Consider the following 25615-nt stretch of genomic DNA (forward strand, 5'->3'; position numbering starts at 1 on the left):
GCAGTTTTCCATTTAGATGTACAGTAAACGTTTTAACACTGTTGTAAAAAATTAAAGGAGGTGATGTAAAGTGTACATCTTAAGTTGATCTAGGTCCGTGTGCGGTTTGAGTCATAGCGGCAGCAGTTGTCGCGCGTTTGATGTCATCAGGATGCGCGGGCACTGTTGGAGCATAAAAAAATGGCGGGCTTCGTTAATATGTACACAAGTCGACTAACCGTGAAGGATCGCGAAAATTATTTTAAAAAACTAACGTTGTCAGATGGAAAGCAACTTTCCGACCCTTATAGGATTGCAGAGTGGGAGGAAGATGTTACAAATTGGCCCGATGTCCAATGGCCAGATATTCATCTTTATTTATTGGAGAATGTTTACACTAGAGAGGAACTGCGAGCCTATAAGTCTTTGGATGCTTACAAATATGTGATGCGTGGTCATGTACAGACCATACAACATCATGATTTCGATTCTGACTTTTGTGTTTTGCGATCGAAAGTTTCGTCAAGCCGAGGACACCCAACAGAAACGTATGATGCTTGGGCCATCGTCAACAGAAATGAGAACTACATCCTCACAGCTAACTGTACTTGCATGGCAGGGTGAGCAACGTTGTTAACGAGTCTGTTAGTTTGATTTGCTGCTTGTTATATGATTATAAAAGGGAACTGAAATCGCCTCAAAATGTGACGACGATCTTACTGGGACCTCATTGTATTGCTACAGAAATGATGATAAATGCAACAATTGTAATGATTGAATCTTCTTCTCCCTCTTCTTTATTTTAAGACTTGCTTCATGTTGCAGCCATGCAGCAGCAATTTTATTTAAAGTCGAGCTCTGTGTCAGGATGGGAGGAACAGAAAAGCCAGCAGTTTCAGAGGAAGCTTGCTTATGGAAGCCTCCGAGACGGAAAGTACAGCCAACTCGTCTTATGGACATCTGCTTTCAGAATCCAAAGAAGCTAGACAAGCAACCAAAAGCTTCGAAATGTGTGAGGCACCGTGTCAGCCCTAAAGGTATGTATGGCTAGATGTGTTTTCTTTTGTCACTGTGAATATGATTCATCTGCAAACCGCTTCCCTGCATCCTCTCACACTACAGACCACAAAAGCCTAACCCTTTAAGCTAAACAATTAGGTATTTTATTATACTGACAGTAGGCTATTCGATTTATCTTAAATACTCTGAATCCACGGAATAAATTCCTGTTTGTCCTTTCATTAGCACTGAATGATGATGACATACTGGAACTGAAGGTTATCGCCCCTAATGCTGCAGTTCTTACAAGCTTCATGGACAGTGACACAGACACGGCATCCGAGGACAGCGATTGCGAAGAGGCATACCGGAGCCCTTGACTCTTTTATTCAGTGCTATCAGACATTTTTTTTTCTTCCCCAAACTGTTGCTATAAGACAGCACTGTTTGAGGGTACAGCCCAGATTGATGGATCCATTTGTGCTACACAAATTCTTTCTGGCTTCAGTGATCATTTGTATCTTGACGTGAGTAACACACACAACAATAGACTTTGACAGAGGAAGTCAAGTATTTTATTGGAAAACAAAGTCAATGCATAAGTGTGTGTGCGTGTTCAGAAGTCAATAGAAACCAGGATGACGGTGACGTTGTCAGCGCAGCCCCGTCGCACCGCCTCGCTGGCCAACAGCTGGCAGGCCGCTTCAAACTGCTCCTCCTTGTCCGTCAACTTACTGTCCTACAACACACAAGGCAACGTGTTTGGTGAGAAATAAACATCGGTTGCCTCTATCTTGTGTAGAACCACAAACGCCTGCCAGTCTTCTTTCAGGTGGCCATTTCAGGCTCACTTGACTCAGTTGCACCCAACTGGATTGTTTATTAATAAATACTTCAGCCCTTGAAGACAGTTTGACTTAGTAACACGAAATTTAGTTGAGACCTACAAAAAACGTCTCAAAAGCCATGCCTGAAAAGAGACAGGAAATGTGCTATTTTGGTTTGAAGCAGTCATTTAAGAATATTTTTGCTCAATTCCAGGGGTCCTGACTAGTCCAACATTTAAAGACTTATTTTCGATGCTAGTAGTCCAAATGCAAAATGACACAGAACGAAGGAGAGCTAAAAGTAACTTCCTTCCAGTACCTGAAGGACGTCCAAGACGAATCTGACGGCTTCGTCTGCAGAAAACACTTTGAACAAGCCATCACAAGCCAGAATGATGAACCTAAGGATGACAAAGGAGACACACATTGTTTTTCTGCCGCTTTGTGTGTGTGCGTGTGCGCCCCTGCTCTTGCCTGTCATTGGCTGTCAGCTGACACCTCCTGAGGTCTGGGGTGGAAATGACGCCGCATCGCTTGTACTGGCCGTCTCCGATGGAGCGCGACACCTCCAGGACGCCCAGCACCCGCCCCTCCCTGCAACAAACAACATATCCATCATCCATACCAAAAAACTATCCATCGCCATAAAAACCAAAGAGACATAGCGGTCAATAAAAATGTCATCCGTGAGCAGTTCCTACTCGGCATTGCCGATTGTGCCTTTGAAGAGTCCTACAGAACATCCACACTAAAAGAAAACACCCTCCGCCCTCAAGAGTGTTGAATGTGGTACCTGACGGTTCCTCCTGCTCTCTGGATCCTCATCCTCTCCTCGTAGATGGTGGGGTTGTGTTCTCGACTGAGCGCCAGAGTGGTCGGCCGCCCCTCCGGGGATTCTCCCTCCTCCTCCATGCGACACAACACGGCCTGCCAAGATGCAACATTCACAACTCGGAAAGCCATTTCTCACTATGACATGTAGTTGTCCTTCTAGTGAGGACAAAGAATAAATGCTCAAACTGTTTTATCAAAAGTCTACTAGTGTGTGTGACACATGCCTACTGGTTGGGCTTACTCGTGCAGCACAGTAGTTAGTTACCTTGCTGTCTCCCAGGTTGGCCACGTAGACCACGTCGTCCAGCACCAGCATGCAGGTTGCTGTGGAACCGTCTTTCCACGCCGGTTTACTGTTTCACAAACAGGAGATGCAGGACGATGAATTCATGAGCACGTGCACAAACTGATGTTTTAAAAAGACCACGTTGTGCTTGAAAGCAGCTAACCAGCCTGAAGACCCGGCCTACATGCTGGATGTCAAGTCGGGATTTGTACAAATCTCTTGTTCTTTTCTCCTACTCTTGCTTTCAACTTTCACACTGTGCACACTCATACTCACTCACACAATGAGGCGCTCTAAAGTGGGCATGGTGAAAGAATTTATTACTAAATCTCCACAATTGAATGTTACACATTTCTCAGGCTTTGCACATTTTCAACAATAATCTTCAGACATGTATAATATATTTAGAAACAAATCAGAGAATTCCCTTTTCAGGGTCTGTAAGGATTGCGTTTCTGTGCATTTTGGGGAATTTCTTTTATTTTTTTTTAGGTTTAGCACTTATTTTCACATTATCTCTAAATACAAACATAATTTTGACTATGTCTGTGGAAGATGATGTAATGTAATGCTTGGAAAAATACAGTTTCAAAGCTGTTCTGCTATCAGGACAAATAAAGAAAATCCCAGAAGGGCGCAAAAACAAAACTAGCATTGCCTTTTCCATTTGGCAAAGGGGGGGACGATTAAAATAAGAAATCATTTTTTGTGTGAAAACCACATCACACTAAACAAACATACATAGAATCAAACAAAACACACTAGGATTTTTTTTTCGTTTTTACAAAGTACAAAAACAGTAATTGTGGAACACAATCGATTGCTACTTTACACTTAGCAGCAGCTAATCAAGAGTCTTACTGGCTGGTCGCTTTCTTCAGAAAGTCCTCGTCCGTCTGGCGGAAAGTGTCCACCAGGCATTTTTTAATCAGCTTGTCCAGGTTCTCACTTTCACCTTAAAAAGAAGCACACATCTATAATACAGAATATGTATGTAAAAAGCTTTTTAAATCATATTTTTCTGCGCGTTTTGGCCTTTGAATTTTCACACGCAAGTTTTTTTTGTTTTGTTTTTCTAGTCAAGACTACTTGCTTTTTACATTGGTGTGTCTTGTGTTTTTCATCAAAATAATGTTACTTTGATTTTAAAGTTTTATTGTATGATGTCCTTGTGCGCTTTGGGGGAAGATGTGATTTTAAAGGGCAAGTCAACTCCCCAAAATTCTTTACAAGAATGTTCTATGCAGGCCCACTAGTTGAAACAAGGCATTCTGATTAATATTGAATTTGTGTAATACCAGTTAAATAGCAAAATCCACCCGGTTATGTCCATCTCAGGAGGCGGCCATTTTGCCACTTGCTGTCGACTGACAATGACATCACAGTGGCTCAGGTAATGACCAATCACGGCTCAGCTTCAGAAAACAGGTGAGCCATGATTGGTTGTTGCCTGAGCAGCTGTGATGCCATTTTCAGTCGACAGAAGTGACCAAACGGCCGCCTTCTAAGATGGCTAAAAACGGATGGATTTTGCTACCTTAATCAGAATGCCGTGACTAGACTAGTGAATGCGCAGAGTACGTTTTATTGCAAAGAATATTGGGGGGGTTGACTTTCCCTTTAGACAATTTTCAAGTAAGGTGATGATTTTAAACTAAAATTTGCATGTAAAGGGATGACTTGTGTCCATACTACTCACCTCGGGGAAACTTTTTGGCCAGAATGTGGTGAAGATGCTCGGCCGCAAATTGAGACGCCCGAGTGCCACCATGGCCATCAAACACAGCGAAATACGACGCCCCAGATCTTCGGAAATATCAGACAATATTCACAAACATTGGCAGCCACAGAAAAAGTTAAATATCACATGTGTGTGTTACATTTGAGCAGGCAGCGTTAATAGACAGCCGCTCATGTCAGGAAGTATAACGTGAGCATCCTGCATCTCCTCACGCTCGCCGCGCCTCGCAGCCACGTAGCCTCGTAGCATGGGGAGGCCTGAACATGAACACACACACGCAGAATAAGCCAAGCTGCGCCATGGATGCCATGCATTATCTGACATGGTGGCAAAAGTGAAAACCTTCTCTACAAACTTTCTTGATCTCCTCCTCTTCATCATCTTTCGGAGGAGTGTCACATTCTTCATCCTCTCGTTTCCGTTTGACGCTCTTCACCTCTTCATCAATGTCCTTGGTAGATCGCGGTGAGACTGTAACAGCGGCTGAGCCAAGACCTGACAACACACAAATACAGCAGTTCTCTTAACGAGTGGTTAAAATGCTTTAGTCACAACAATAGTCACTTCATTTATTTTTTTTTTAAACATGTTTAAATAATATTTTTCTTTAATGACCCCTTGAGGGCAAATATTGATCTTACAGTAAATCAAGTTAAAAATGTTTAAAAAATTTTTTTTTTGTGAATACATAGACGATATTTTAAGGCCATATCAACCACCCCATAAAATGTAATTAAAAGTGTACCTTGTGTCTTCAGTGAGTTCAAGAACACATTGCGCAAACCCATCACTTGCCACACACAAACTGTCTTCCGATAAACTTAATATGGAATTTATGTCTCGACTATTACACAGAAACAATATATAACTCCACGGTGAAAACAACAAAGTTTGAACCAACAGCAGCACCTTGTTTACATTAACTCTTCACCTGTAAAGTTCATTAGGTCAATTGAAAGGCGCTATAAAATCTATGTTATTATTCTCATTCTCATCATCAATGAACCACTAACTCATCTCTTCCCCATCGAGATAAAACGACTTTCAGTGACCCATAACGAGCATTTTATGAGGTGACGACCGACCACCTTGTCACTTGTCAGTAGACTGGGGTTGCTACCAGGTTCGTGTTAACCTAGAAACCTGCCGTCACTCACCGGTCTGAGTGGGCTCCGGTAGGTCGTCAAATAGATCCATTCTTCTCCGGAGCAAGACTAGCCTAGTTTAGCTTAGCCGCCGATCAGTCTGCACCGGCGAACGTCGTACTCACGATAACAAGTAAAGTTTACAAACAGGTAAGATTATACGATCAAATTCGCTCAGCAGATCAAAATTTGATCGGCGTTTGTATTTGTAATCATGGTTAATTTCTCATAATCTAAAGCTTGAACGACAGCAACACTGCACTGCAAACAGCCAATGGAAGGTGTCATCTTCTTTGGCTGAATTTTAAAATGTTGAGACGACTCCACTGGCGACATTTACCGCCTCCTAACACTTTGGCGTTTTACTGCATGTAATTAAAGCGGTACTTCAAATATCGAAAAAGCATTAAATAAAGTTTCTGCCTTAGGCTTGGTCTAATATAATGATAACATTAATGTAGCATTAACATGCGCTATTCGTACTCCAATTTCAATTTGTTCGGTTTGCTGCCTTTTCTGATCTGCTTCGCCATCTCCTGGCGACAGGTGGCGGTATACTTTCGCGTAAGATGCCAGTGGTCTTAAGAAATACATTTCCCAGAATGCTCTTCGATTTTGGGAATATTTCATGCATTTCGACATGTATTTTTGCATAGGCGATATAATCGCTTGTTATTTTTGGTGTTTATTTATACAAAAATAACAAAAAATGATTCTGCAGTGTGCGTAACTTGAGACGCTAAGTACTACATCTCCCGTGATGCTCTTCGGCCAAACAGTAATGGTTCCGCATATCACTCGCCGCCACTGATGACTTCAAATATGTGTTCAACCAAAACGTTTGCAGCCATGCATGGGGTTATCGTCCTCGCCATACTTTTCGGAACTTGTACGACTACATCGAACACGAAAGGTGGGTTTATTTAAACTTTTAACTCAGCCGGACTGTAAAGTTGTGTGAACTGGAAACGCTTTTAGCTAGCATACACGTTCATTATACATTTCACAAAGCAACAGCAGGTGCCGTCATATTGTGTTGTGGATAAATTCAACCAGATTTCTGCTTTTACTGGTCGAAATAAACACGTATGTCTTGCGAGGAAGAATCTTTTAAATGTTAAATGCTTGTAAATGTATCCCCTCTACATCAAAGTATCATTAAATTATCGAATTAGCGCCCCCTACTTACTTTTTAGTCATCAGCGCAAAACCCAATGCTAACTATTTTTAAAAGCTACATTTTATGCGAAATTAACATATTAATTTATGTATGCAAATAGTTTAGTCTCCAGAGTGCCTGCCCACCCACCAAACAACCAAGCAAAGCTCAAGTTGACTGATTATTTGATTGTGATATGCCCTTTGTCTCCAGTGTCACACTCTTCCCACAGTGCCTACGAAGTCTATGCCACGTACATATGGCACAACCGACTGTACTTGTACACAGCCGCCACGCTCGCCTTTGCGCTCTGGCTTTTGCTCAAGATGATCCTCAAGAAGGTACATTGGCGAGTGTATTCGGGGATCTCAACCTGTGGTGTGTGTCACCAGTGATATTGTTTTCATATTAATAAAATAACACATTTTTGTTTTGTCTTTTAGAAAAGTTTATCAAAGGACAGCAGTTCCTGTGTCCAGGATGCTATGAAGAAAGACGAGTGCTGTGGTAAACGAGCTGAAGTTCACGTGTCAGGAGTGAAAATCTTCTTTGGCTCTCAGACTGGAACAGCTCAAGTATGAATTTTGTTTACACTTATTGCTCATCCACAAAGCTGACTTTTGCATTATTACTTGGCTTGCAGAATACAGATGATTTCCAAAGTGGGAAACTTTAAATTTACACTTTGACATGATTAATCAGTTCTGTGATCAAGCTTGGAACTTAATTTATGTCTATCAAATCATTTTTCCCCATAGAAGTAAACAGCAATGCCAGTAATCCGTTCCAGCCCCTCCCTCCCAAAAACATTTTTCGCTTTGTATTAAATAAAATAAATGTATCTCCATCGTAAAATACAAATATAGAATCTGAAAAAGCCATCTATGTGGATTGTAGAATTTGTGTTGGTGTGGCCTATTGAGTGATATCAGGAGCTCTGACTCAGCTCAGGTTGGCTCTTTTGCCAGGTTTCCAATTTGGAGTATTTCCAAAATTCCCCAGTTTACCTTACCTGAATTGTACCGGTAATATTCCACCCCTTTGAAACTCAAATGGTGACACTGGCATCCACCGCACAACCCCGCAGGGTTTCGCAAAGGAGCTGTCAGCAGACGTGAGGAGTCTGGACCTCGCGACCGAAGTGATCGACATGAAGGAGTATGATCCAGACGATCGGCTGGCTGACGAGGTAAGACCGAGGCTCCTTGTGGTCTCCCATAAGGGGCCCATAAGAAGACGAAGAGTTTCAAGGCTGCACCAACCTGGCCCCCTGTACTCATCATAAGAGCCTCAGCACATTTGTATTCTGAAAAAGCTGCCTTCAAGAAAACTAGGACATTTGAGACCTTCTTCAGAGATCTTAAAAATAAATGCAGTATGTACTTCAACAACGGCAGCGCCCACAAGGATGCACTTAGACCACGTGTTCATATAGTCAGGATTTGTTTTCCATTGAACACAATCTGTTTTGTTTTTCAACAAAATAGAGAGCATTTGGTACATTAAGAGATGCGTACCATATCAAGAATAAATAAATGTTAACATTCTTCTTCTGTTTTAATTCCTCTTCGTAAGTCACAGTGCCCCATCACTGCTGAGCTATTTTTAGAACATACCTGTGGGCTACTCATATTGTCTTCGGGGCTAACTAGTACCGACTGGCAGCATTTAAAAAAAATAAAAAAAAAGGTTTTTAGGACAATGCACATTTATCAACTAAGCAAAAAGGCATCTATGTTTGCAGTGTCTCTTTTGTCTCGCTCCCTCCCTCCTCCCCGTGCGTAAATGATCACCCCTCCCATCTCTGCGAGCAGAGAAGGAGAAAAAACAAAAGGCGACTGGCCCCATTAACTTACCAATAAAATCAGTGAGGCGGTTTGTTTACTCAACTTTTCAGGCAGCCAATCATATTGTGCCCTGCTTAGAAAGCCCCTCAAAAAAAAGAAAAGAAGAGCGCATTACAGGTGATAGACAGTATTAGCGGTTATTGAAACTGTGCCTTTTTAAAACCACATTAAACCGTCAAACCGGTAATTGGCCCATGCCAGTGTGTCCTGGTGAGTGACGTGACAATCAGTCAATGAGAATGTAGAGTTTGTCAACTGGCTAACCCTGTTAAACCCCCTCCCAAAAAAAAAAAACTTGTGAATTTTTCCCTTCAGCTCTTTGTTGTTGAATACCAAGTTGGGCAAAAAATACTGCTCAAGCATTCAACAAATGTTTCAGTGTTTCATTAAATTGAAAAAAATGTGCTTTTAAAAGTTGAGGCAAGGTCAAATTAAGTTCACCTGTAGAGGTTCCACTGCATTTTAGATCTATCCTAAAATTTCACCCCAAAGCCCAATCTCCGAATCTGCGACTTTTTGTGAGTCGTTGCGAGCTGGAATTGCTTTGTGTTGATTGTGTTGATTGATTGTGTTGTCTGGTTTTGTGTCACCCAGTGCGGCAGCAAGTGTGTGTGCGTGTTCCTGGTGTCCACCTACACGGACGGGCAGCCCACCGACAACGCAGAGTGGTTCTGCAAGTGGCTGGAGGAGGCATCCACCGACTTCCGCTATGGGAAGACGTACCTGAAGGGCCTCCGCTACGCCGTGTTCGGCCTGGGCAACTCCCTTTACTCCGCCCACTACAACACGGTTAGGCATGCACTCAAAATAGCCGTCGTTTTTACACACACACACACACACGCCATAGAAAATCTCAAATTCACAACAATTTTATTTCAATATGGATGGTTTTTCTTGAAAATATTTTTTTTCTCAGTATGTTTTCTTGAAAAATGTATACAACTTTTTTATTTTTGAAATATCTTTTTCTCAAACATGTAAGAGTTTTTCGCTCCAAATTATACATACATATACGTATACAAAGTATTTTCTGTATAGTTGAAAAATATATTCAACTTTTTATATTTAGAAAATATATATATATTTTTTTCTCTTGGAAGTACAGAGTAAGACTCTTTCTCAAAAAGTAACTCTTTTCTTCACTATATGACTTCCCGCTCCAACTTCTTTTTCTGTGACTTTCTCTTAAAAAAAAGTCGCAATGTTTTCCCAAATATCTACTACAACTACTAGTAGAATTTGTGAACACCAAAGCCTGACTATGCGGGCGTATTACTGTAACACTCTCTCTCTCTGTCCAGGTGGGCAAAAATGTGGACAAGTGGCTGTGGATGCTGAGTGCCTCTCGCATCCTAACCCGCGGCGAAGGCGACTGCAATGTGGCCAAGAGTGTCCACGGCAGCATCCAAGCCGACTTCCTGGCCTGGAAGCTCAAGTTCCTCAAACGTCTGCGGGTTCTTTGCCTGGACAAGGACGACGACAACTGTTGCGGGAAACGCAAGGAGGGCACTGATTGCATCAAGGCGGATGGACAGGAAGTAGAAGAGGCGAAGAATGTCGCTCTGCATAAGGACCGCTCTGAGGTAAGGTGTTCATAAACAACTAGAGCTGAAACAAAGTGCGATACATCAGTAGAGGCGGCACAATTGATTCATCAACAACTAATGAACTAAATCGACAACTACTTTGGTAATCGAGTGTTAGGACCAACCTCATTTTTGTGTGTTGTTTAACTTCAAATTGTCCAAATCCTTTTCAGCCTTTCTTTTCATTTCAGTCTCTCAACAGTTAATATTCTCTCATTTTCTATAGTCCTCCGTGGAAGCTTTGTGATCAATTAAAACAAGCCATTTGAAAAGATCTGCTTTTCCTTTTGAAAACAATAGTCAACATTTTTGCCTATTTTCTGACATGTTACAGCACAACCCGTAACTGAGTCATAGTAAATTTGTGGAAGTAAATTTTCTCGACTGTCAATTTGAAATGTCCTGTTTTTGAATAAAGGGATGGAATAAAGAATGTTGTTTACATCCGATGCATCGGGTAATTGGAAAAATAATCAACAGATTAATCAATCATTAAAATAGACATTAGTTGCCGCCTTACTCTACAGTCATCCCCCGTTCATCGCAGTGGATACTGTACGTTCAAGACCCACCAACAGAATGTGAAAATCCTCAACATAGGGAGAACAAAACATTAGAAAACAATTTCATTTAATATAATAATATACCAAATACTGTGTGCACTCATAAACATTATTTAAAGACAAAAGAGAGTTTTTCTCTTTACTAAATTAAGATTATTGTCGAAAAAAAGGAAACTTTAACCTACTTCACGAATAAGAAGACAAGGTGAGCATCGTTACATTATTATTTAAATATCATTAGCTAGCTAATTTCCTATGCACATCCACTTACCGGCTGGGAGTATCGTGAGTGGACTGAATTGTTTACAACAGTTTAATCAAGATAGCATTTAGCTGCAACACAAGGCCGTTGTGATGTGGTGATGATGGTGGTGATGATGATGATGATGATGATGATGACGACGGCTGGAGCAAGCCAGGGGACATCAGGAGAATATTTAAGATTGAGTAATAACGCGATACTGTTCGTTTTTGAAAGCAAGACGTTTTCAGTTTTTATAAAATAATTATTACGAAATAATGCAAGGTTATTTGAAGAAGTAACAAAGACCTCCACTTCCGAGTCGTTTAAATATATACGCCGGTAGAGATTTTTACGGTCTAAAGATGTCCCACACAAGCACATACTTGGCATGCAAAGGGATACGGTACTAAATGTCAACAAAACAAAATTGCTATCCTGGGTTACACACACACAAAACAGGCTGGGCGTGTTTCTGTCAGTCAGTGAAATGGCGTCCTGTCTCCTGTGGCATTAGTCATGGTATTACATGAGTTGAACCACTAGAGGGCAGAATATGCATGTGCAATGTGACTACTTGGAATCGCATGAAAAGCGGTGTGCAGGCAATTAATGAAGGTAGCTTGAATCAGTGAGAGAGCGGTCGTCTCCCAACCAAGAGGTTGTGGGTTCGATCCCCGGCCATTGTGACGGTGTTGAAGTAACCTTGAGCAAGATACTGAACCCCCACTTGCTCCTGATACTGTGTCATCAGGACGTACAGTGTGAAGTGCTTTGAGTACCAAAGAAGACGAAAGCAAGTGACAGCCCTGCAGCCCAAGGTGGCTCCGTAGAAGAAGTGGTCTTGCTTTTTGAAAGGACACAACATTTAGTCGGTACTTGACCCGGTCAGGGACGAACAGAGGGACGGACCAAAACCCACTTGTGTCCATGCTTAGTCCGTCCTTTTTAAAATAAATAAAGAAAGAAAATCATCCTCCATCCATCTGTCCATCAAATGTGCATCCATCCGGACTGTTTCATCCCTGGAACGTAATGCCCAGCTCTGTATGTACGCATACATATTTGGTTACAAAATGTCCCACACGCCTCACATGTGACATTTCTGTCCGTCCTCCAGACACACTCTTTGCTCTTCTCACCAATCACTGCATTTTCACACACGCACACACATACACACGAACAGTGTGACAGCTCACAGATGACCCGTTGTCATGGCAGCGGACACCTCGGAAGACAACTGTGTCGCCGAGACTTGTTTCTGGAAGCAGCCGACAAGCGTGGCCGTCACCTTTTTCGTCGTTTAAAGCGATTTTGAGTTTGACGCCGATTTGAGTTTTTCATTTGACGGCCTCACAATGGCGAGAGGCAGGTTCGACACACAGACGGTTTTGAGGGGAGATTAGACTTGCTTGCTAATGACGCGTTTCATGTCTGTCAGTATGTTGCGTTGACAAACCAGTGTCACACCGACACGAGGAGTTTCACTTTGGTCACTGATTAGTAGCAGAATGAGACAAGGTGTTGTTATATGGAGGCTAAATTTTGAGCCCAAGGGCCGCGTTTGATTTTCAACTCCTTCACTTTTGTGGACGTTGTCAACTCGAATCCAACTGCTTGCTGACACCGGCGTATATACTGTACGTAGCGGTATGTTTTCAATGGGTAGGCGTGTAAAAGTATTTTGCCCTGGTTGTCTGTGAATTTTCGGTTTGTGAACCGTTTTAATGATGAACAAATCCCTGTAGCTGGCTGCCTTGCATGGCTTTGAGATTAGCATGTAGAAATAATTCCGAGAGCTACCCAGTGGCTACTGATTAATGCGAAAGGCTACCACGTCTGAAATCCCATATTTGCTCTTATGACCTCTAATAGTATCATTACTGGGATTATTCATAATAAATGCCATTCATGTATTTGAAGACACGGATCATGTTGATGATTTCTCACAATAATTAGGAAACCGATAGATGCCAATATGCAAGACTTTCTATAAATCTCTGCTAGTGTTTCCAATTTCAAATGGTCACTTCGACAACATTCCTAGGAAATCATAATGGCCCATCACTGGTTAGCTATTTTTTCCAACATGCACGAGGGCTGCCCACGTTGGTTTAGATTCTTCAAAGTTGCCACCTTTTGCCAAGATGACAGCTTTGCACTTGGTGGCGCTTTATGGTTATGGATAAAACTTTATCACCTGCGATGACTTTCACTTTGCAGCTGTGAATTATGAAGAGTTACTATCTTGAATTTCTTTTCTATTCTCGTTTTATTGTATCATCTATAATGAGTTTAATTATATCAGACAATTTAATGTGAATGTAAAACATGTCAAATGGTTTTCTATAATAATAAAATTTCATTCAATTCAGTTTATTTATTTATTTATTTTTTAAAGGGAAAGTGAATGCAAACATTTTTTTCAAGAACAAGTTCTATGCAAGCCCAATGGTCAAAACAGGGCATTCTAATGAATATTGCGTTTGTGGAATAAGTGTTAATCCACTCGTTTTTAGCCATCTCTGTGGGCGGCCATTTTGTTTTCTGTCAACTGAAAATGACATCACAACTGCTCACAAGGACCCATCACGGCTCAGATTCAGGAATCGGGTCAGCTGTGATTGGTTGTTGTGAGCAGTTGCGATGTCATTTTCAGTTAACGGAAAACAAAATGGCCGGCCCCAGAGATGGCTAAAAACGAGTGCATTTTGCTGCTTAACTCATGTTCCACAAACGCAAAATTAATCTGAAAAAAATATGTTCCGCTTTAATGACATTCTCAAAAGACTTAAAGTCTTCAGCAATGCTCAAAACCATCAAGAAAGTCATTCGCTGCTAGCATGTAGTGTAGCATGTTGTTTGTCATGTGTAGTTTGTAATTCCTTACTCGCTCTCTGAAGTTTTTGCGTTTTTTGTGGCGGCTTCCTTCAGGAAGAACCGGTGGAGTCGAGCAGTGACGACGACTCCTCGTCGACCTCCCCCTCCGTGTTGGACGTGGAGGATCTGGGCAGCTTGATGAGCAGCGTCAAACAGGTCAGTGTGCGGCCGCTCTTATTTGCGTGCCTCGAAAGCAGCTTGGCCTTGCGCGGAAACGGCAGATGGCCCGGTAGACTCCACGCACCCGCCCTGGCGTCAAGACGAGTCTTGCGTAAGAGCGCGGACGCCCACCGACATGAACACTGACTCAAGGGACATTTAGCATGGAAGACACTCGGTTTTCATTTATTTAGATTATCTTTTTTTTTTTTTTTTTTCACAATTTACAGCTTTCTTGATCTTGTTGAATGGAAGGGTTCTTCTATATTTCAGAGAAAAAAAAATGTATATTGATGGTTGTTGGCCATCTCTGGGTTCTCCCGCACCGACTCGCCTTGTCCGGAGCTTGCGTTGTCAACTGGGAACAGTGCCAACTGGAACAGTTTGGTTCTCGAATCCAACACCTCTCAATTGATTCATGAATTGATTTGGAAGAGCGCCTGGTTAGTGTTGTGGGCTCAAAACTGAAGGACCCATTTCTCTTCATTAGAAGAGCCGACGTGTGTCCATGTAGTCAAATAATGATTCTGGCGCTTGGTCGCATTTTGGATTCACCATCCTCATTTTTGTGTTTGAATGTAGTACCTCAAGTTAAGACCTTAACCAAACATGTACGTAACCGGAAGCTGATTTTCTACAAAAATGTTGTGTGTCACTTGAAATATTTGTAAAAAGGGTGGTTCGTAACTCGAGGTTCCCCTGTGTACCAATCACAAAAACATAACAAAGGTATGGCAATAATAATACTTCAAGGCGAAGTCAACCCCCAAATTGTCTTTACAAGAATATGTTCCATGCAGACCCACTCGTCAAAACATGGCATTCTGATTTATATTACATTTGTGAAATGAGTTTTTGTCCATCCCCGGGGGCGGCCTTTTTGCCACTTGCTGTCGACTGAAAATGACATCACAGTTGCTCAGGTAACGACCAATCACGGCTCACCTGTTTTCTGAAAAGGATCCGTGATTGGTCGTTACCTGAGTCCTGAGCAACTGTGATGTCATTTTCAGGCCACAGAAGAGACAAAATGGCCGTCCCCTGAGATGGCTTAAAACGGGTGGATTTTGTCGCTTAACCCATATTTGCATAACGCAACCTTAATCAAAACGCCATGTTCAGACTAGTGAAGGCGCATAGAACATTTTGCAAAGAGTTTTTGTGAGTTGACTTCCCGTCAGTACCAGACATTTTCCGACCCTCTTTTTACCCTAACGTTTGAAAAAATTTGAAAAAACAATAAATTCCTGGGATTGAATGGCTGGACTGTGAAAAGACATTTAAATATGGCTTTGGGATTGAATGAGTTAAAAAACGGAGTCTGCAGCCGGTCAGGTCACTGAGTTTGTCTTCAGGCGACATCTTCCCATTCTGTGTGTGAGCAACATTCGCAACTGCTTACATTTGTTACTTTTTGTTCCTTCAAACCATGACAACCTACCCAGAGACAGATGCTCCAATCACCCACTATAGAATGTTCATTGATCAGTACAACCCGTGATTGTTCCTGACTTGTATATTTCAATCAATCACTTCACGCATGCATGCGTGGATTACATTTATTTGTAGCTAAATGAAGTGTCAACCAAAAATAACCGCTGCAACAATACTCTTGTCCATTATCATATATCTTTTGCGGTTTCTATGCGTTCCCAGATTCCCTCAGACGGCGGGCAGGTAGCCAAGCGCTCCAGGAAGGCGGCGAGCAAGAAGCAAGAGGAAAAAGAAGCGCGACGGGAGATGATCACGCCCGCCCTGAGAGAAGCTCTGAGCAAACAAGGTAGCGCTGCGCCACCGTGCTCCACTGAGTCCTTAATGTAGCGGCGAATAGCTTTTTTCTCCACAGGAGCATCTGCCAGGTGTTTGTGCATCATGATAATGATAATGATGATGATGATGATGGAGCCAGAGCATCATTGCTTGGGAGTAATAAAAATAAAAGGCCGTCCCTGAGGGAAGGCGGCCAGATGTTTGCCGCCACTTGCCTCACCTTGTCTCCACAAGGACACCAAAGTCCCCAAACTTTTCTTCGTTTCGACCATAAATCAAACACAATGTGGTCAACTCTGCCAGAGGCCGCCCGTGCGTTGCTTCTCTATTAAGAGCTGGAATGTGAGAGCAATAGAGACATTACTTGAGGGCCGGGCCGTAGGAGCCGTGCTACAAGAGGCCTAATATGAGAGCCGTAACTTGTGAGCCCTGACTTGAGAGCCGTACAGTGAGAGGCGCGACTTGAGAGAGGAGCGAGCCTTGATGCGGCAGGTGGAGCCACGTGCAAAGTGACTTGAGCCCATGCAAGAAACAAATAAAAGAATTAAAAAAAAAACATTGGCGGGAGACAGAAAGGAAGTCGCCTGACGGCGGCACCCTGATTTTCTGAGACGAAAAAGAAAAACGCGAGAAAGGGGATGGGGGGGAAAAAAAACAAGGCCCAAACTTTGCTCCTATAAGGGAGGGGCACCGTATGGGTTTGGAAAAAAAAACCTCAGTAAACAGTGACATGGAAGAATACACAACAAACATTTGCATTTGTGGTCGTGTATAGGGGTGTTTCGGGTGGCGGGCGTTACAGCACCGATGGCTGAGCATATGTTATCACTTATTTCAGACTAAAAACAAAACCACAAAACACTTAGTAGCCTTTTTTCCGCCCCACACTCAGACTAGCAAAATTGTCATAAAACCGAAGAAGAATTCGAAGCCCCTATCGGAGGCATAATTGGAGGCAACTGTGGCATTGCCGCAGTGTTTCCTAGAGGCTGCTTCACCTTGTCGCTTGAATTATGAAGCACTTAATCCATGTTTGTTTTTTTTCTTATTTTTTTTTAATGGAGGTGTCTTTGTCTGGAACATTTTTATTTAGCACCCGAGCCACTGCTTTGGCTCGCTTAACCTGCAGAAGTCATTGAGCAGCCTCTGGCAGCAATTCAGCTTCTGCTCCTGCTGCTAGCCTTACACAACATCCACGCTATAAATAGCAACCTGTCACTCCCTGTCCACCCCAAATGTTGACCTGCTGCGTTTTGTTAGGAACACGGGACATTGCTTGCTGTTGTTGTGCAACATGGCCGGAGAACAAAACGCTGTCCGCCATCATGAAACCTTTTATTAGCGAGAGATTTGCGGTCCTTATTCTAATTTTGTGAAATGTCAAAGATTTCAACTGAAATTAATCCGTCTTAATTTGAGGAGAGTACATTAAAGCACATAGCAGCGAACCGGTTGGGAGCTAGTGTAAGAAGCTAACGGCTACATCCCCAAACAATGCTCTTTAATGTCAAGTATCACAAACAAGATCAACTCAAAAGCAAGATTCAGTTGACGAGCTACTATCTTGCGGTTAGTGTGAGAAGCTAACTATGGAGCCTAGTCTAATCTTAATATTCACACCATCCTCCTTGTCAAATATTGTAAACATTATGGACTCAAAATGCGAGATCCCAGTGCTGGCAGCTAGTTAGTGGCTAGGGCAAGAAGCTAACATAGCAGTCTAGATCTTTTTTTTCAGTGCTCCTTCTTGCCTAACATAACAAATCTGATAGATTCAGTGATGGATTTAGTCTAGCTTGCTCGTGGCTAGCGCACATCCTAGCTAGCTAGTGTCTTTGTTGTCCATGCTTTGATGAAAAATAAAAATCATAAGTTACTCACTAGTTACTCAGTACTAGTAGTTTTTTTTCTGAATACTTACTCAGGTAATTATTGGAGAACTCTTTTTAAATTTTAGTTTAGTCATATTAGTCTAGTAACAGTACTCTTGACTTGAGTACCAATTTTGGCTACTGTACCGACCTCTGGTTATAGTGCATTTCAGGTTCATCCTGAAATTTCACTCAAAACAAACCTTTTTGGGGGGGAATAGTAAATGTCATACCAGGTAATTGTCTCATCCAATGCAGCACATTTGTAATGATTCTCGGGGCCAAAGCAAATGATGCCCATGAAGTGTTCACAGGGGCTGTACCTAATAGACAGTCCTGTTTGTTGTCTCAGGGTACAAGTTGATTGGAAGTCACTCAGGTGTGAAGCTGTGCCGCTGGACCAAGGTACTAGATTTGAACTTTGAAAACCCTTTTGAGTGGCATGATTGACAGCTTGGCTGTGTGTTCATTTCTTTCCTTGCAGTCCATGCTGCGAGGCCGCGGCGGCTGCTACAAGCACACTTTCTACGGCATCCAGTCCCACCGCTGCATGGAGACCACGCCTAGCCTGGCCTGTGCCAACAAGTGCGTCTTCTGCTGGAGGTAAGACCGCCATCTACTTCACTCCACACTCCTCACAGTTGTCCTTAGTGGGATTTGGAAGACATCTGCTTGAGTCAACGCTAAAGCGTAAAGGAACCAATCTGAGGCTCCGAGGTAATTGAAATGTTAGTGTAAGACCATAACTGAGTGATTCTTTGAACGAAATATGAGCCTGTCAGCATGTCAAATCCTTAGTATGCAACTAAATAGATACTTAACTCATTCACTGCCAGCCGTTTTCAAAGCAGCATTCCCAAAATTTTTAGAGCAATTTGGCTAATCTTTCAAGAACTATTGTGTGGTTTGTACAAGTACCAAAAGATAAAGTAGACTCCTCTTTCACCAGAAAAAAAAAGTTTGTTTCTACCCTTTTCCATTCTTCAGGAATCATCAGTAGAACGTACTAAACAGAAAAAATAAAAATAGGTTAGAGCGCCCCTAGCGGTGGAAGAAAAATGAACAGAATAGCCACACCTTTTATATAAGCCACACGGTTCAAAACCGAGGAAAAAAGTAGCGGTTTATAGTCCGGAAAATACAGGTAATGAGGCAAACACTAACAGGTGGATGCTGAGTCATGGCAGCCTTGGTGACAGGCGAGGTGTTTGTCACCCCACGCTTAAAGGTCGCTGACAGGGTGCCGCTCCCCCTGTCGCCACATGTACGACATTTTGTCCAGAAGCGACAATGGAGGTCGACGGAAAATCAGCGGGCCCCCCCCGTCTGCTCCCACCCTGCGCCCCCTCCCCACTGATAACCTGCTGAAAATGTCTTGTGTCATCGTAGGGTCAGTTTGCTGACATGAAAACAAGTGTTCAAATTCAAACTAAATCACCACAGGACTTTGTAATAGTGGGAAAAAAATGGTTGAAGTGGATCCCAGGAAGAATAGCTGTGACGTCTGCCAAATCGAATGAATGAAAGGACTTTATTGTCTTTAGGTTACAACTTTTTTTCTTTTAACTTTTCCAATGTTATGTTTGGAATAGGAAGTAATATGTAAATTTTCATCTAGGCGGTGGGGGCTAATACGACTCATAACATTTAATCCCGTAATATTACATCATCACAGAAAAATAGGTAGATTTGCGTCAAATAACTTTTTTGTAATTTAATAATTTCAAATTTAAGATCATAGAATACCTACTGGTATTTCTTTTCTAAAAAAAAAGTGACTTTATTCTTTTAAGATTAGATTTTATTTCCTCACAATGTAGAAAACATTTTGTTTTATTAATCTCACTTAATCTCATAAAATGACTATTTTTTTATTGGACAATCTAGATTTGAATCCCATAAATTCAATTCTTCTTACAAAATGCAACTTCATTCATGAAAGATTAGTTTTTTTATTCTCTCTATATAAAAGATCCTTTAATGTAAAAAAAAGAATATTTATCCAAATTAGCCTTTATCTAGAAGCAAATTCAACTGTGATCCCATAATCTTGTGCATATTTTATGGTGAAAATACAACTGTATTCTCTACAGCTCTAGCTGTTATGTAATGCGCTATATAAATAAAATTGTATTGTCTCATGAATTTTTTTCTCTAGAATTATCTCATGACATTTTTCTCAAAAAAGAAATTTGACAATGAACAGGGTAGTCAAATCAAAACAAGGCCTGAATGTTAACAGAGTTATTGTTTCCAATTAATAATATAGCATCTACACCAGCGTACAAGCACAACTATCAATTTTTAATAGAGCTCTTGTCCTGGATGCCATTAAATTCTGCAGGTGTACGTAATGTTGTGTCCCTTGAGTGTAGATATCTTTCAGGTGAGGAACTCTTGCAGCAGAAGCTCAGATGAATCCTAGTTTGATGTTTTTTTTTTGTGTGCGCTCGGCACCAAGGCACCACACCAACCCGGTGGGCACCGAGTGGCGCTGGAAGATGGACCCCGCTGAGAAGATCCTGCAGGACGCACTGGACAAGCATCAGAACATGATCCGACAATTTCGAGGTCAGCGGTGCAACGTGCGACAAGGCGAAGTTTGAAAATGTGGCGTGGGATGCTCTTGAAGGAGCCTTCTGGTTGCTGTGCTTATTCATGAGGTTCCGACTTTTCTGGCAAATTTTAGGCATGAATTAAATATTCCTCCTTACCGAATTTACTCATGCGTTCTGTTGTACTGTACTGTGTTGTCTCCTGAATCGGAGTGCGGAGCACTTTGCAACCAAAGAAAAGAGACAAGATAAAAACCCAAAACAGAAATTCCTTTGTTAACATAAAGTAAATTGCTTTGCACCTGTCTTGTGGTATAGTGAAATACAGTGAAGCCCCATTAATTGTGGGTGATATCTTCCAGACCCACCTGTGACGAGTGAAGATCCACAACATAGAGAGACAATATATACCAAAAAAAAAATCGTACAACTTTTTTTCCTCTTTTTCTTTCTTTTTTTTTTTGTTTGTTTGTTTGTTTCTTTCTTTCTTTCTTTCACACATATTGTTGTGTGGAGCGGCAGTTGAAATGACGGCGCTGGGTTCTGTCCCGCCAGGCGTCCCCGGCGTGAAGCAGGATCGTTTTGAGGAGGGTCTGACGGTGCAGCACTGTGCTCTGTCCCTGGTGGGCGAGCCCATCATGTACCCCGAAATCAACCGCTTTGTGCGCCTCCTCCACTCCCAGCGCATTTCCAGCTTCCTGGTCACCAACGCTCAGTTCCCCGAGGAAATCAGGTAGCGTTGCCTTTCTCACTGCCTTGCAGCCAGCTGCCATCAGTTGGTGTCGTGTTGTTCGTCAAAGCCTTCCAAAAGTAGCACGGCTACCTTCACTTAGGACTTTTCGTAAGATTCGGTTGTCTTTTTTTTGTGTTGTGTTTTTTTTTTTTTTTTACCAAGATGTTATCCCCGTTTTTGACGGTTTGAAAACGGTCTGTGCCAAATTCGCCCATCTGCCCGCTCAGTCACTCATTTCCTGGAATCAAGCGCCCACACAAAGCATTCCATGCACATGAGCAAGTTTATTTAGCGTTTTCTTACAGGGTTCGCGAACGTGCCGTCATGCCGTATTTCTTTATGGACGTATCGGCCAATTTCTACTCGATTTATTACTCAGAGTCCCGATGCAGTTTTCTGTTGTTGTATTCCGGGCTGCAACGCGTTCGACTGCGGACTGAACTGCAAACGTCACTACTTCGCTGCAGTATAAACTTTGTGCCGTTACGGGGTGCTAAGAGACTCTTGCATTGGTTTATTTGTCATTTGAACTTCAAATAAAGGTAAACTAAATTATGTTTAATTCAGCCATCTCAGATCGGACGGAAGGAATGTAAGGACGGAAACACTTTAAAAGAATGAGGACAGACGGGGTCGGAAGATGATTATTTTTATGAATAAGGACGGAGGGACGAGGACGGAAGGCTACCCAGGTGGCGGACGGAGGACAGACCGGCAAAAAAGCATCAAGTGCCCAGCTCTGCTTATCTATAAAATGTGTCTTTTTGTTAATACAGGCGGGTGTCTGCTTGTCTGGAACAGATTGATTGGATTTACCTAAATTCCTTTGAGAAATATTGTTTGGTTTTTTTCAGTTTGGTTTTAGTCAGACTTTTTGGAGCGGATGAATTGTGAAATCCTCTATACAGTATATCAAATCAATTTTCCCCATTGAAGGGAATTAAAATGCCATTAGTGTGTTGTACGCGACATGACTTGTGCATCCACCTCCTCCACAATGTCTGTGGGAGTTAATTGGTGAAGGCTCAGTAATATGCGTTGCTTTCAGGAGCCTAGAGCCGGTCACTCAGCTGTATGTTAGCGTGGACGCCAGCACCAAGGAGAGCCTGAAGAAGATCGACAGGCCGCTCTTTAAGGACTTTTGGACGCGATTCCTGGACAGCCTCAAGGCCCTGGCTGAGAAGGTCAGCACATTTTACCACATGACAAACATGAATCCTGTTAACATTGGAAAGTCTTGCTTGCAGTTTTTTTTTTTAACCGTCCTCTTAAAAGAATACAGTCGGGTTTTTTTCAAGATTAAAAAACATCCCAATATTATGAGAAGTTAAATGGTGTATTTTGACAGTGATTTAAAAAAAAAAAAAAAAAAAAATTCTCAAACATGTAAATGTGAGAAAAAAAGTATATTTTTTCGAAAAAGTCACAAAGGTGTATATTTCCACGATTGAAGTCATGAAGGCAAGAATAAAGTCTCGTTTTGTCCAGGAAAATAATATTACTTTGGCAGTCATTTTATAAGGTTTTTGGGCTAAAAGTTTCTACGAACAAGTTTTTTTTGTTGTTGTTGTTTTTAGTCTTAATAATGATATAAGTTTAACATTTCTGGGGGTTAGGGGCATCATTGATTTTTGACTTTTTTTTTCTCTTCAAAGAGCTGTTTTTTGACAGAATTCAGTGTTTTTGGGGGGGGCTGGTGAAGACATTTGTCTATTTAAGATTTGAATAAAGTCCTATGTCCTTTTTGTGAAAGGTAATTTTAATAATCACATTTTTCCAAACATTCGATAAAAATTGTCACATTTTTTGCCTTAAATATGGTTATGTTTACGACCACAATAGTATTTTTTTCAAGGAAAAAAGTCGTAGTTTGACAGTCAATTTAAGATTCAAGGCTTTCCACAAACAAAGTAATTAAAAAGGCATTGTTTTTTTTAAGTTCACAGTCGTGTTTTTGAAAAATGATATGTCATTGATAGTCATTGCCATGTTGTTTGCATTGTTTACGTGGATTGTAATTTGAAAGAGAATTAGTGACGTTTGCGATGCTTCACCTCAGCACTGACATATTCACTGAAGTCACTACCTACAAAGTGTGTGTTTGCGTTTGACTGCGTCAGACCGTAAATGCCAAAACACTTTACCCGCTTCGACCCACGCTCATCGATGAGTTTAAAACGTCAAACTTTTGTGCCGGCTCCCGCTGGATGCGAGGCTGTGCCAGCGTGCCTCCATTTCTGTTTGCAACGTATCCTCGTCTCGCGGGAGCACCCGGATAAAAGGTCTGGCTGGCCTTTTTCTTTTCAAGAAAAGAGACAAAAGTCCATTAGCGCAGCCGGCGTCCTGCGGCAGCCTCTGTCAATACGTGTTCTAAAGACGGAGTTGTTTACATGTTTGTCGTTGGGGATAGGTTCCTGGCCCATCCGTGATAGGTAAAAATCTGCAATATCTAGTAGGACTGAACAATGAATCAAAGTCAAATTAATATCCCAGTATAGTCGAATGCAAAGACTGCGATTTGGGCTTTATGAATATGTTTTTAAGATATGTAAATTCAAAATGACGGACTTCCTGTTTAGGCTTAGCATATGGCTCCATGAGGCTTTCTGTCGGTAAGTTCAGTGCTTGCTTATGTTTACATCATTGTTTCATGAGACGTGAAATGTTAAGAGACAAAGCCACAGATTTGATCACTTACTGACGACAGTTGGCGCCTCGCTTGTTGGGTAGAAATTGTCGTTGTAAACGCCTAAAAGACTGCACGTCAAAGTGTTTAGTAAGTTAACAACTCCAATTGAAGTTGATAAATTAATCAATTATATTATAAATTCATGGTTCATTTGCCTTTATATTAGCCTAACCTTTAAGACCAAAACATGTACTGTATTTATAATAAAGCCGATATTGTGTAGTGTAATACAAATTAATTTATTGCTCGTGTTTGTTAAAAAACAGACGGGAACAAGACCTTGAAAAAGAATCTGATCTTAAATTACAATCACAATATTGAGGGAGAAAAATGAAATTAGATGACTTTTCAAAATGGTTCAGCCTAATATAGAGACTAGAGAGGACAATATAAAAAAAAATTGAGATCAGATTCTAACAGTATAATAACGGTGTACAAAAGTATTGCAGTTTCACCTGTGTCATGGTATTACAATTCCATTACAGCTTGAATATGTATTGTTACAAATACTTTACTCTTTTTTTCTTTTCTTTTTTTCCTCCATTCAACGCAATTTATTTGATTTTTAAAAGCATTCCACTGGTGTCCAGCCGAGTCATTTACCTGCATTTGTTCTCTGTGTCTCTGTGTCTCTCTCTCCATCCGTTTTCTCTCGCTACTCTCTTCCTCCACCTGTTCTTTCTCCTCCACCACCTGTTCTCTCTCTCGCCTGCTCTAGTTTCCCCTCCACAGTGAATGTGGCTCTCAAGCTGCCGGTGCAGTTTTTTTCAGTCACAGGTTGCCAACATGTTTTTAAAACAGTGGTCTTATTTATGGAAGGGTTGCACCGTACTGAAAATGTACATCACCGACCGCTTGCAAATTTTTGGAGGGAACATGTCCACCGTTATTTGCAGAAAAAAAATCACCCGTTTACTGTTCATGAGCTCAGGCCAAAGCAATGTCTAAAATAACTACATTGCTTTGGCGCCACCTTGTGGCCAAGGAATTATGTGATAATTTAGCCTTAGCCTTGCCTAGTAGAAAAATAAGTGCTTTGCCGCCATATTGTGGCATCTATAGACATTTATGAATCTTTTTGGGAGCGCATCAATTACTGGTCGAATTTTGCTATTGGTGGCAGGGCTCGCTTGTACGGCTGCTTCTACTGAGTATTTGTTAGCATTGATTACCGAAGTAGCATTGATTACCGAAGTAATCCCATAAAAAATGTAGTTTGCATTACCAACGCAGGTGCAGGTATTTGTCCACTTTTGGTCACCACCCTGACGTCGTGCACTGTAGTTTCTGCATCTATGAACGCGAGTGTCAAGTTGGCTCGGGATAGCGGCGGGCTGCAGACCGGCTAACCGTTAGCCAGTCTGCGCGTTGAGTGGCTCTTGCCATCGGTCGTGGCTGTGCAGCTAGTTTCTGAATGTGCTTGTTACGTGGTGACATTGTTTGTAAAAATGAAGCTACAAGGAAATACCGCGTGGCCCACCGTGAAAATTAGTTTGACCCCCGCCACAGCACCCCCCCAGCCTACGTCATCCTGCACCATTCCAACAGCAGCAGTGCAATGTTTTGGCCTGCTTTTATGCAGTCCGCCCAGGGAAAGTTGACTGTGTACAACATATTCCCTCGTCCAATTGCTTTTGTTGTAGCATTAAGATGCTGGGCGACCCCTCCTTTTCCGTTCTATTTCCATTCGCTCTCCGGGCGCTCACTGCAGCGCTGCGGCGTCTTTCACGCGCAACGCCGCCAGTTGTGTT

At 41.9% G+C, this 25615-nt stretch overlaps 2 protein-coding genes and 1 long non-coding RNA gene across 7 annotated transcripts in view; 2 read left to right on the top strand and 1 right to left on the bottom strand.

Annotated features, from left to right (window-relative positions):
* The first annotated feature begins 81 nt into the window (after positions 1-81).
* Positions 82-3378, top strand: LOC147144285 (uncharacterized). Of its 3 annotated transcripts, none has more exons than XR_015087341.1 (4): positions 82-599; positions 787-1016; positions 1225-1743; positions 2020-3378. It is a non-coding gene; the product is annotated as an uncharacterized LOC147144285 (long non-coding RNA). The 3 variants fall into 3 exon arrangements; XR_015087342.1 differs by having other exon boundaries at positions 1225-1505; positions 1599-3378; XR_015087340.1 differs by having other exon boundaries at positions 1225-3378.
* Positions 1531-6312, bottom strand: ilkap (integrin-linked kinase-associated serine/threonine phosphatase). 2 transcript variants are annotated; one of them, XM_086034808.1, is made up of 10 exons: positions 5824-6312; positions 5009-5161; positions 4806-4923; positions 4625-4731; positions 3787-3880; positions 2905-2992; positions 2599-2732; positions 2280-2399; positions 2125-2206; positions 1531-1717 (listed from the first exon to the last, which is right to left on the bottom strand). In XM_086034808.1, the coding sequence occupies exons 1-10, from the start codon at positions 5861-5863 to the stop codon at positions 1595-1597; spliced, it is 1059 nt and encodes a 352-aa protein (XP_085890934.1). In that variant the 5' UTR covers positions 5864-6312; the 3' UTR covers positions 1531-1594. The 2 variants fall into 2 exon arrangements, with proteins under 2 accessions (XP_085890934.1, XP_085890935.1); XM_086034809.1 differs by lacking the exon at positions 5824-6312 and having other exon boundaries at positions 5022-5162.
* Positions 6313-6440: 128 nt separating this feature from the next.
* Positions 6441-25615, top strand: part of tyw1 (tRNA-yW synthesizing protein 1 homolog (S. cerevisiae)) — a 34933-nt gene continuing 15758 nt past the window's right edge. Inside the window, exons 1-13 of one of the 2 annotated variants that reach the window (XM_086036782.1) lie at positions 6441-6724; positions 7184-7311; positions 7414-7545; positions 8058-8159; positions 9412-9606; positions 10119-10400; positions 14142-14243; positions 15903-16026; positions 18240-18292; positions 18372-18490; positions 20349-20458; positions 20998-21175; positions 22224-22359. In XM_086036782.1, coding sequence (XP_085892908.1) covers positions 6622-6724; positions 7184-7311; positions 7414-7545; positions 8058-8159; positions 9412-9606; positions 10119-10400; positions 14142-14243; positions 15903-16026; positions 18240-18292; positions 18372-18490; positions 20349-20458; positions 20998-21175; positions 22224-22359 — 1764 coding nt within the window. In that variant the 5' untranslated portion in view covers positions 6441-6621. The remainder of the gene's footprint in view (positions 6725-7183; positions 7312-7413; positions 7546-8057; positions 8160-9411; positions 9607-10118; positions 10401-14141; positions 14244-15902; positions 16027-18239; positions 18293-18371; positions 18491-20348; positions 20459-20997; positions 21176-22223; positions 22360-25615) is intronic. The other variant, XM_086036783.1, reaches the window with a different exon arrangement.

The sequence above is a fragment of the Filicampus tigris genome, chromosome 7 (assembly GCF_054856515.1).
Source record: "Filicampus tigris isolate MCC_2025a chromosome 7, RoL_Ftig_1.0, whole genome shotgun sequence".
Lineage (NCBI taxonomy): Eukaryota > Metazoa > Chordata > Actinopteri > Syngnathiformes > Syngnathidae > Filicampus > Filicampus tigris.